Raw genomic sequence first — 11922 nt, 5'->3', positions numbered from 1 at the left:
AATAATAATAATAATAATAATAATAATAATAATAATAATAATAATAATAATAATAATAATAATATCCAAACAATTTACTTACAAAAGAAGAAACTATTCCTGGCCTGGCTTTACGGAGAGCTTTCACAACTTGGAAAACATCTATTACACCTTCAGTCTCAGCACTTTCCAAGAGGTTCATCAAGGCACAAAACATTCCTGTTTGCTGGGAACCATCACTACAAAATAACATTTCAGGAAATCCACCTTGTTAGTCTAGAAATGAACTAATGCCATAGTTTGGTAAGAAGTTTAATTCCTCTCTTTTGGGGGAGATAGAGCTATCTCAAGGTTCCAGGTCATTCCTTGCTACTATAAGTCAAAATGAAGTGCTAGTTAGTTTTTCCCAAGCCCAGCTGGCATAACTTTAAAAACAAGGCTGGGAAACTGAAAGCATGGGAAGAGGTACATCCCTCTGTCTCCCCAAAGCCCCTGATGATAACACACTGTCTTTAGTCAAGAGTATCACTCCGGCTGACATGTAGTCCTGACTAAGGCACTGTGATGGATGATATCTGGATTTTCATTAATCATCTTGAAAGCTTAATTGTTGAAATAGTTTTATTGTATTTTAATTCATTTGCTTGAGTGTTTTAATCATGATATCTTTTTATTTGTGTTTTATTGTTGTTAGCCATTTTTGTTAGAAAGAATGGATTTACTGTTCATTTAACAGACAAACCCTGCTTGAATAAATGAAGAAGTTTTCAAGATGATTAATGAATATTAACCTCAGAGGCTTGGTATGGGCAGAAGCCCAAGCAAAACTGTATCACTGTGCATTTCAACATTCAGCCATCAGATACTGTGTGGAGGTAAAGAAAAATCTGACACATGGCAAAATGCCTCCCCAATATAAAGAATACCATCTGGATAAAAGAACATCACCCCTCATGGGTTAGCAACTGAATAGAAAGCAGAGGATAAAAAGAACATTTGCACAACAGGCAAAATTCAGTGTGTGATATATTGTTTTTTATAAACCCATCACTATTCTCCCCAAATCATAGTCAAAGGTTTCTTAAAGTGGGGCAGCACACACAAAACTCTAATCTTGTTGCACATGTGTAGTAACAGTAACATGGGCCAAATATGAACAATACAAAAACCAAGACAGGAGTTATTAACATGCAACACATATACATTCACACCAAAACTAGCCTTTTATCTGAGAAATTTACACTCACCGGCAGTGGATAACAACTTGCACATTCTTGCTATGTACATGAGCTTCAGATGTTCTTTCTGGTGGTGGTAGCCTCTGCTTAAGATTCTGGATCATGTTGAACAAGTCTTTGGGGCTTTCAGGGAGATCTAAGGCCTTCCATTTATGGTACTGATACTGAAATACTTTTCGAGCTTCTTTCCTCTACAAGAAAAAAGCTATGTGTAGTGAGCTTCTTCAAAATACAACAAAACAATGAATGGAGAATAAGAATCAAACAATTCAGGACCATTTAGAGCAGGACTTGGAAATATATGGCATTCCTGATATTTTGACCAACAACTCCTGTAATCACAATGTAGCATGGTAAAGGACTGTGTGAATTATTATCCAAAACTAATCAACAACATGATTTAAATAATGTACAGATTACAAATAATAATAATAATAATAATAATAATAATTTATTTCTATTTCCTGCCTCTATAGAAGTGGGGATCTGTTTTGAGGACATTGGACAAAGACATTCTCTTCCCTTTGTCTGCCCCCCCCCCCCAAAAAAAAGACCAAATAAATGTACTGTGCTCCCTTGCCTTTCGCAGGGAATCTGTTCCAGATTCACCTGTGTAAGGCAAATACCCCATATGCTTGAGCAGTGGTGTGGTGCGGTGCTTATGCTATAGGCATGTACACCATGACCTGTTCAGTTTCAGCTCACACTGAAAGCCACATACAGCATTCCTGCGTATGACGCGGGTGCACTATATCTTCAAAATATGTCAAAGATTACCTAAAACCTTAGGAATTAACAAAGCAGCCTCTGTAAAAGTGGCCCTCTTAATCTCTTAGCTCAGAGGTGGGGAGCCAATGATCCTCCAGATATTGACAAACTGCAGCTCCTGTGCCAGCCTTAGCTAGCACAGCCAGTGGTGAGAGATGATAGGATTTGCAATCCAAAAAGATCTTGAAGACCATTTTTTCCTCATATTTTTCTTAACTGTATAGGTTTAACACACATAAAAACTAGAGGTGCCACTTTTGATTTGCAAGTAGTTCTAAGATGTCTTCTGCCTGTGCTGGACACTTCCCAGTTTTATGCCAAGAATACAAAAAAGCCAAAATAGTAGGTAAATCTTCTTTCAGGGAATGGGGGGGGGGATATCTCCATCTGGACATGGTAGGTCAACACAGGAAGAGATGACAAATTAGGTGACATGCACAGTTCTTTCTGTTCTCCACCAGCTCACCACTGCTCCCTTTCCCTTCACTCTGCCTAACAGTACAGGTATTTGCACTCAGTTGCAGACAGCTATTAATAGAGGATCTGAAATGTGAATACTACTCATATGTGTTACTGTTATGTGGCTTCATGTTCCCTGACAGTGATCCTATCATGGTGTTTTCTTGGCAAGATTTATTCAGAAGAGGTTTGCCATTACCTTCCTCTGAGTTGGAGAGAGAGTGACTTGCCCAAGGCCACACAGTGGGTTTCAATGGTTGAGTGGGAATTTTAATGTCCTCAAGTCTTAGTCCAACAATCAAACCACTACACTGTGTGAGTCTCCTATTCTTGCATGTCCCATAATGAATAGTGCTCATCTCGTACCACTTTCAGCTTTCTTAAAAAACATCGTTTGCCTAATAACCTGTTTTATGATATAACTTTGGTGCTGGAAGAGGAGGTATATAGTGGAGCCATAGCTGCTGTGATGACAGGGGTGACAGCAGCAAAAACTGTCCCCATCAGAGGAGAAGTCTGCCTTGTTAGTTCCCAAGCTGCTCAAGAACTGATGGGACTTTTATTTCATTGCAGAGATGTCTTTCAGTGCTGTCTCTCTGCTTCTGCCACAAACAGTTTGGTTTTTTAAAAAAGTACTTTCGCCAATGTAAATCATCTGCAGGACTCCAGTTTCAGTTTTCAGCCCATGCAAAACAGTGGATCTGGATAACTGTGACCTTTGCATGTACCACGTGGGCTACAGATGTGAAATTGACATTACTGTCTGGTACCTGTGCTCCCAAAGTAAATCCCATGATAGGAGCAGAAGAACACCAGGAAATCTTCCCTAAGGGAATAAGGGAGCAAGAATATGCCCTTTTATATTTTACCTTCACATGAGTTACATCAAAGGTACGAATGGTATAACTGGAGCAATTGTTGACATCTTTCAGTTCGACTGTGATGCCGTCGTATGTCATGTGTCTATCTCCCCAGTACTGTGCACAGAGTTCCTAGAGTGGAGGAAAGGCAAAATATGTAATGCCAAGATGCCAGCAGAGATTAATTTGAGTTAAAAGATGCAGGTGGGAAGATATTTGCAAGAAGTCAACTACAATCAAGCTGGCAGTTTAGGGGGGTCAGCTTAGTATCTCATAGTTGTTTGAAGGAAAAGCAATCAATAAGTGGAATATTAGCACTACATAGCTGAGGATGTGCTATGGAGAGTATATATCATGGACATGCTCAATTGTGGACAAGATATCTCTCGGTCATAGCTGAGGATTCAACCATTCAGTGCATGGGTCAGAAGGCAAATTATGTTTTTCAGTCTCAGTGTGCATGTCTGTCTGTGCATGCGTGTGTGTGTATTAATAAAGTCTGCAAAACATAGATAGATAGATAGATAGATAGATAGATAGATAGATAGATAGATAGAGATATAGATGTATGATATATGCCTTATTGCTTCATTCTTTTGCACTTCTATTCATAAGTAACCCCACTGAACACAGTGGAACAAATTATTTTTTCCATGCAGTGGGTAGGTAAGTTGCTCAGTTCTGTAAATTAGAGAATCTGAATTTTAGTATGTCTTTGTATGAGGGAACATGTCATACTATAGATTTCTGAAAACCTGCTTACTTGAATATCATCCTTCAACTCAGTCAGCATGACAATCACTTTCACTTTCCTTTGATAAACCATGTTCCAGAAGTCAGCAATGGTTCCTGGGAGTGGCCCTTGTGTTGCTATCATTGCATTTTGAGGCCAGTAGCCCTGAAAGGGAAAAAACATCAATCTCAAATCTTTCTAAAGAAATCATGGCTGGAGAGGGATAGGGGAATCACTGATTATTACACAAGACCTATTTCATACTGTAATATCGACAAAATTCACTGCATGCATTTCCCTGTGTGTACTAAACACCAAATTTAGAACAATAGTTTTGGTCCAACTGCACATCATATGGGTGGGACGAAACAAAGAAAGTACACCTATATGGATCTATGTAGCACTTGAGAAATAAAAACCAAGAAAGTTAAATTCCACCAAGAAGGATGGGTTGTTACTAGTAGTCCACATCCAGCCTTTAGCTTTGCATAAATTGCCAGTACTATCTACATCCCATGAGTCTGCAATGTGATCTAATTACAGGCTTCTGTCTTTACCATGCAAACTCTTGCACAAACATGCTCTCATACCATGCTCTCATTTCAATACTGGGTATTTTATTACCTAATGTTTGTCATTTAAAAGAAACATTCTTGACTTCACTTTAATTTGGAAAAGGAAGAGGGAAGGAAATATTATTTTGTGCTGTTAAACTCTAAAAGTTTCAACAAACTGAGGTAGATAAGTTATCCAAACACACTTACATTTATAAAAGAAGCATTGATGTATTTGTTGGGTTCCTCATCACAGTCACTTTCATCATCAGAGGATTCACTGCCATCATTTTCACTCTCTCTGCTCCCCTCTTCTTCATGTTTGAATAACACTCTGTTATAGTCATCTGTACAGCAAGAACATTCAGGAGGGAAAAGTTCTTCAGTTCAATATATCATGAAAGGTTAACACCAGTCATCACTCTGTCATAACATAAGTATGCCATGAGCAATATATATCTAGCAATCCACCTAGTTAGGAGGGCTGAAATCCAGTGTGGTTTAGTACTTTGAGTGTTGGATTATAACTCTGGAGACCAGGGTTCGAATTCCCACTCAGCTGGTGAGGAAGCATGTGTGAGAGAGGGTTCTTCTATGTTTCAAATTAATTGTGATGTGTAGCTTGGCATTTAACACATTGTGTTAAAATGAGACAAAAAGTGTATTCAAAGATAGACTTTGTGAATAAACTTTTAGAAAAGCAATGGAGAGCCGTGTGGCTTTTATACAGCAAAAGCACATCCCAGATGTTTTTCTTTTTCCTAAAAGATCTAAGTGCATAATTGAAAACACATTTTTGTTCTTATTTATAATGTTAAAAGAGGGGGAAATCCTCCTCCAGTACTCACATGGAATGACAGTTGAACTTCGGTTTTTACTTTTATTTTCATCTCTCTTACCAGCTCTCTGAGTCTGCCAGTTTTTGTATGAAGGCAGCCTCTAAAACAAAAGATAGAGACAATTAGAGAACAAATTCCAAATAAAAGCTATTTAGTCAGAGATATTTAAGCAAAAACATTAAATCATCTCGCAGCATCAGGCTTTCTTTAGTTAACCCAATTCTGCACTTCAGTGAACTCTTCAGCTTCACTACTAATTCCACTACTAGGGGAAACTTAAATATGAAAGGAATTGTGCCTGGCAGAGGCAGAGAATATACATACCCAGCTTTAGTCTAAATAAAGACACTTTGTGATTTTTATTATTTTTTGTAATGATCTTTTATGATAACATTACAGAACCTAGAGCAGTATTAGCCTTAGAAACTTTGCTGCCTGAGGTGAAGAATAAAATTATATTCCCTCCCATTCCATGTACAAAAGCCAACTGGACCAATAGCTGAATCTTTCTTCAACATCAGTGATGAAAAAGATTTGACCATATCTGGAGGCAGCACATGGGGCTGACAGTTTTGTCCACCAGCACTTTTCTACCACCAACCATCCACCTTCTATGCCTAGGGGCAAGGCTTAAACAAAAGCAATTTACCTGGAATTCAGCTTCCAACAGAGATGGATCACTAGGGGGATCTGTTTTCTTCAGATGATTAAGGTAGTTGTGCAGTTCTGAAATATTGACCTCTGTTTCACCATACTGGATGTATTCAACCAAAGCTTGATGGATCAAGATGTATTGGGCCTAATGTTCCCAAGGATTCACAGAGAGTGTGGTTTTAAAGAAAAATGAAATTTAAAGGAATATATATAAAATTCCATTATTACAACATTATATATAGTAAGATTTTTCTGACAGAAAGCTTGTTCTCTGGCAGAGAAAAGTTGTGCATGTCAAGTTGCCTTTTTTGCAAAATGAATGCACAAAGGATTGCTTCAGAACTATTTGATAGTAAATCCCCTTGGATTCAAGTGGAACATATTTCTGAGTAAACATGCATTAAAAATTTCTCCAAAAGAATGGGGATAAAGAAAATTTCAGAGATTGTGTAGAGATGAATCCCAAAACCTGGGTTACTCACTGCAGCTCTGTGATGAGTGTATCTGTATGACACTTGCATTTGAAACTGCTTGTGACAATTATATTTTAGACTAACATTTAAAACACCTTAGGCTGCATCTGCACTGCAAAAATAATGCAGTTTGACACTGCTTTAACTGCCATGGCTCAAATCTGTGGAATCCTAGGATTTGTAGTTTGTTAGGGCACCAGAGTGCTCTGACGGAGAAGGCTAAATACCTCATAAAAGTACAAACCCCAGAATTCCATAGCACTGAGTCATGGCAGTTGACGTGGTATCAAACTGCATTATTCCTGTAATGTAAAAAGCACCTTAGACACATATTTCAAATAATATAATGTGAACTGCCCCCAGTGCACATTCATGTTTCATGAAAGGGAAAAATGAGTAAACTGAGAATGTGATGATTTTAGATTATTTTCTAAACAATGTAATTATTAAACTAAACTGCCTATGCAATCTTTCACCCTGATGGAGTACAAACAAGGTTATAGCATGGGGGCAGTAAATGTGTTGTTGGAATGCAACTCCCATAAACCTAAGCCAGCATAGGCAATGGTGGGGTATCATGGGAAGTGAAGTCCTACAAAGTTTGTAAGGGGGACATGATCTCCATCTGCTGCTCTAGCACTTATAACTGAGCAAGTGCGATCTGCCATTGTGCATTCCAAGATTGTTCTATCTGGACAATAATTATCTGGAAGCATACCTCTACTTGGACCATAAGGCATCGCTGACGCCGTAGCTTTACAACATAGCCATAAACATCTACTCTTCCTTCAGACTCCAGTCCCTCCAGCATTGCATCAATTCCAATATAGGTTCCTGTGCGCCCAACACCAGCACTAAGAAGAGGGTAATACAGGGGAGAAAACAAATGTCTGTCATATTAAAGGGACAATACTGGCTTTTACTTTTGAAACTCTAGCAAATGTTTGCTCTTAGGGTTACTTCTTAGATGCATATCTTCAAAGTGGATGATGAAGACATCAAAATACTGTAGTTAAAGACTTTCTATACCTTGGCTAAGTCATAAATCAAACTGGAGACTGCAGTCAAGAAATCAGAAGACTGGGACTTGGAATAGCAGCTATGAAAGAACTAAACATGACAAGTGCAAAGATGCATCACTGAATAATGCATGCCACAATATCTCTGTTTCCTATGTATGTCTAGGAATGCTGGACAGTGAAGAAAGCTGACAGGAAGAAAATTAACTTATTTATAAATGTCGTGCTAGAGGAAAATTCTACAGATCCCATGGACTGTCAAGAAGACAAATAAATTGATTCTGGAACAAATAAAACATGACTTCCCCTATAAACCAAAAGAACCAAATTAAGGCTATCGTACTTTGGTTGTATAATGAGATGACTCTGGCTCAGAGTTTTAAAAAGAAAATAATGTGTGGCAAAGTGGAAAGCAGTAGGAGGAAAGGAAGACTGTGCTACAAATGGATAGACTGAATCAAGGAAGCCATGGCCTTGGGTTTGCAAAACCTGAGCAAGGGGTCTCAGAGGTTTCTCACTCATAGAGTCAGTATAAGTCAAACCAACAAATTCTTATTGTTGATACCGCTAAGACGTACTGTATAAACTTGACTATAAGTCGACCTCATGACTATAAGTCGAGGACAGGTTTGGGGGCCAAAATTATGGATGTTGATATGATCCATGGATGAGTTGAGGTTAAAACCTAGGGACATGTAGCTAAGGAGGTAAAAGATGATCCAAAGGAAAATGATGCGAAAGAACTTATAAAATTCTGGCAGCCATAATTGTTTGTGCTCATCCTAAAGGTTGGATGGATGAGAGAAGAAAGGGGATCCGTGCTTCTTTTTGGTGCTCCCAGAAATGACTAAGCTCTCATCTTTTACCACTACATTCAGATGGAAGGCTCCAATATATATATATATATATATGAATTAAAGTACAGTACTTACATTGACCCATGGATAAGTCAACCCAGGATTTTTTGGTTCAATTTTAGAAGTCTAAAATTTCTAGACGTATACACGAATATATACAGTACATGCACCAGACATATAGGGATGGGTGGGTCAGTCCCTATGTGTGTGTATGAATATCAATAATAATACAAAGAAAAAATACATAAATACTAATGTTCCCTGGTTTTGTTTTCTTGGTAGATTCATATTTAGTTTGCACAGCCAAAAAGAAAAACAAATCTACAAGGGAATTGTGGCAGAACTGACTGTACCACTTTGAAATGTAGCGGCAGAGCTACATTTTTAAAAGCTCACCTATGTAAGAAAGTTCCCTCTGTATAGTAATCTAGCACAGTGGGAAGAAAGTTTTAACTTAGTAGCCAAAATCCTGTTGGTATGTGATAGATGTGTAAGTTCCCTTAGACACATAATTGTACTCTTTTGGCCATTGCGCGACAGATGTATTCAGTTTGTTTTTATATAAGTGAAGTTCAACATGAATAACCATTTCACCCAAACCTAAATCTTATTTAGCCATTGTATCAACTGGATTTACCTATGTACTAAATCACCATTCAATAATTAATGCTATGGTACTACTCTAGCTGGGACTAACCAACAAGATTCCAACCATGCAGTCACACATTCTATTTCTATACTGACACTATTTGTCAATGCCTTCACCATGCAAATTTATTCACAGGGATTGTACATTCCCCTTTGCACAAAGGGAAAATAAACAGCCACATTGACAGATGTAAGATTGGTTGCATAATGTTAGTATTGAGCAGAAAGGAAATGTAGCACAACCACCAAGTAACTACATGATTGTTGCTTTACACTACAGATGCACAATGTTGGATCTCAAGCAGAGTTTTAGGATGGGAGAAGAGACTGCTGTCTGTGAACCCTTCAATTTTCTGACTGTAACAAGAAGAAATTAATAGGTTAAACTGATTCGACAGATGCCCATTTCTTAGGGAGACATACAGTGGTGGCCTTGAAGGGACAGACTCTGCATGAATAATTGTCAGTGATGATTCTAGATGAGGTATGCATTCCCTTCCTTAATTGTACAGTACAGTATAAAATCTTATTACATGTGGTGACTATGACTCAGAGAGCACAAACTGGCTAGCAGAGCCTGTTGTATCTTTAAATCTTACCTGCAATGAACCACTACTGGGCCGCTGAAAAAGTTGCTTAAAGCATTAACTCTGCGGCGTAGCTTAAGCAGGAGATGAGGCTCATCAGGTACTCCATGATCTGGCCAACTTGTGAATTGAATGTGGGTGACATCTCTTCCTGTGGTCTTTTCCCTTCTCTAGAAAGAAGAGTATATGTGTGTAAATATTCATTGTTTCAATTTTAGTATAGAAATCAGACAAAAAAGAAAAACCAGCAGAAAAGGCTGATGTATCTGAACTGATGGTGCTTGGTCCAAATTGGAGCAAAAAATCTTGTACAATGCTTCCCACACTGAACTAACACTATGACAAAAAATATGTCAGATGACCTCCTTATTTTAATCTTTTTAAGAGGAGGGCAGATTTCAGGCTTTCAGAATCTATTTTGTCTTTAACATGAACTCTGTAATCCATCATCTAGAGTCTGGAGCAAAACACATACAATTGGAATTCTGGCCTATGAATTTGTTTTGAGTACTAAACTAGAACTAAATGGTGCTCACAGTTTTTGCACACAAAACTACTGAAAGTTTTCCTTTTTTATCTTTATTTATACAGTAATAGACATTTATTTTATTGCAGCTTTGGTTAAATAACTGGGAATCAGAATTCCTTGCTGATGTGCTGCAAAGTAGGCCCACCTCTGTTCAACCTCGTACTACTTTCTGTACCTCCTTCCATACCTCATTCACATCCTAAAGCAAATTATATTAGTAAATTACAGATGACATAATCTAGTGGCTAAAAGAACAGAATATGCATGAAGAATATCCCTGCAATGAGATACAATGACTTGGTTCATATTTCACTGCACCCAATGAACATATTAAATGATGCTAGACATACCATCTTTTTAAAAAATTATACAGACAGCAATACTGGTTATTTTATGGAGTCATAAGAATTACTGCAAGAATGTATATGAATCTCTCTAAGTGTTATTATTACTCACATTTGTAATATGCAACTTTTGAATGATGTAATCAGGAAATACTTTGCATTCATTTATCTTCACAATGATGTTCCCAAAACATGCAGTCGCCTCCTCTATGGATGGCCAGTATTTGGCACATTTGACCTACAGAAATATAAAGCTATCAAATGTCAAGAGCCATTACAGGGACATAAACCTTGTTTTCTTCTTTAATTCTTTTTGTTAAGATAAATGGTAGGGTAGAATTTCAGAATGAAACCATACTTGTACAGTAAAACAGTACATATCGGTCTGTTTTTTCTTATTGACCTGGGGGGGGGGGAATATTACAGGGATACACCCACAACACCCCCACACATATTCCAAAAAGCCAGGGTGGATCATTTATGTCCAACAAGATTTGATGTGTAGAAAATAATGAAGAATAAAAACCTTGTATGTATAGGCCACAACCCAAAGGTCTTAAGACTCTAATTATTCTTTGTGTTTAGACACACACACACACACAGTTACAATATAATGGCCAGAACACAACCAATAGAAGCATCTTTAAGAGATCTGCAGCATGAAATGAGGATAGATATGTGTTTCTTCATGTTCCAGCGATCTGCCTAGTCCTGTTGTCCACTTCCAGCAATCTGCTTAGTCCTGTTGTCCACTCTTTGAGTGGGGGGAGGGGTTGTGGACTCAGCCCCCAACAAGCTGAGTACTACTTTTACTCACATACGAAAATTTGGAAGGCTGAGTCAACCTGGAGCACTGCAAGATCGATTTCACAACATTTTGGCTGCAGTACTGGCGTTTAACCACTGCACCAACAGGGCTCTTTCATGGGTTAGCCAGCAAATAAGGGCTGTGTCATCTAGAGAGTTCCATTAGCAAATTTCCCATCTGATGATTTACTCTCCTGATTCTTCATATTCACATTTTGTTTTCCCCCATAGCACCCTTTACTGGTTCTTCTTAGAAACTTCTGAGTAGTTGTTTGTCTCTTACTTTCCCCATGCTAACATACAGAGGCAGCCAATGGATCCATTGCTTCAGTGAATCTACACTTGATTTTATGGGAGCCATCCATGCTGGGATTTACAGGAGCTGCTCTGGGTTCTACAGGAGCTATCCAAGGTGATGAACCTGTTCTGAGACTAGGTTTCAGCATCTTGGATAGTTCCCATAAATTCCAGTGTAGATTCACCACCTCAAAGTAACATAGGGCCCGAAAAGACAGGCCAAAATAAAGCTGCTTTGGGTCACTTTGGAGGTATGCTGTTTAAATGCTGTATGTGT

General features: G+C 38.2%; 1 protein-coding gene across 1 annotated transcript in view; it reads right to left on the bottom strand.

Annotated features, from left to right (window-relative positions):
* Positions 1-11922, bottom strand: part of PTPRC (protein tyrosine phosphatase receptor type C) — a 111483-nt gene that overhangs the window by 2901 nt on the left and 96660 nt on the right. The window contains exons 19-28 of the mRNA XM_042464396.1: positions 10654-10779; positions 9681-9838; positions 7276-7411; positions 6080-6229; positions 5440-5530; positions 4802-4938; positions 4068-4202; positions 3314-3436; positions 1227-1408; positions 83-218 (exon numbers count right to left, since the gene is read on the bottom strand). Of these exons, the coding sequence (XP_042320330.1) occupies positions 83-218; positions 1227-1408; positions 3314-3436; positions 4068-4202; positions 4802-4938; positions 5440-5530; positions 6080-6229; positions 7276-7411; positions 9681-9838; positions 10654-10779 (1374 nt within the window). The remainder of the gene's footprint in view (positions 1-82; positions 219-1226; positions 1409-3313; positions 3437-4067; positions 4203-4801; positions 4939-5439; positions 5531-6079; positions 6230-7275; positions 7412-9680; positions 9839-10653; positions 10780-11922) is intronic.

This window comes from Sceloporus undulatus, chromosome 4 (genome assembly GCF_019175285.1).
Source record: "Sceloporus undulatus isolate JIND9_A2432 ecotype Alabama chromosome 4, SceUnd_v1.1, whole genome shotgun sequence".
Classification (NCBI taxonomy): Eukaryota; Metazoa; Chordata; class Lepidosauria; order Squamata; family Phrynosomatidae; genus Sceloporus; species Sceloporus undulatus.
The sequence above is the reverse complement of the archived record's forward strand: the minus strand, read 5'-3'. Positions and strand labels throughout refer to the sequence as shown.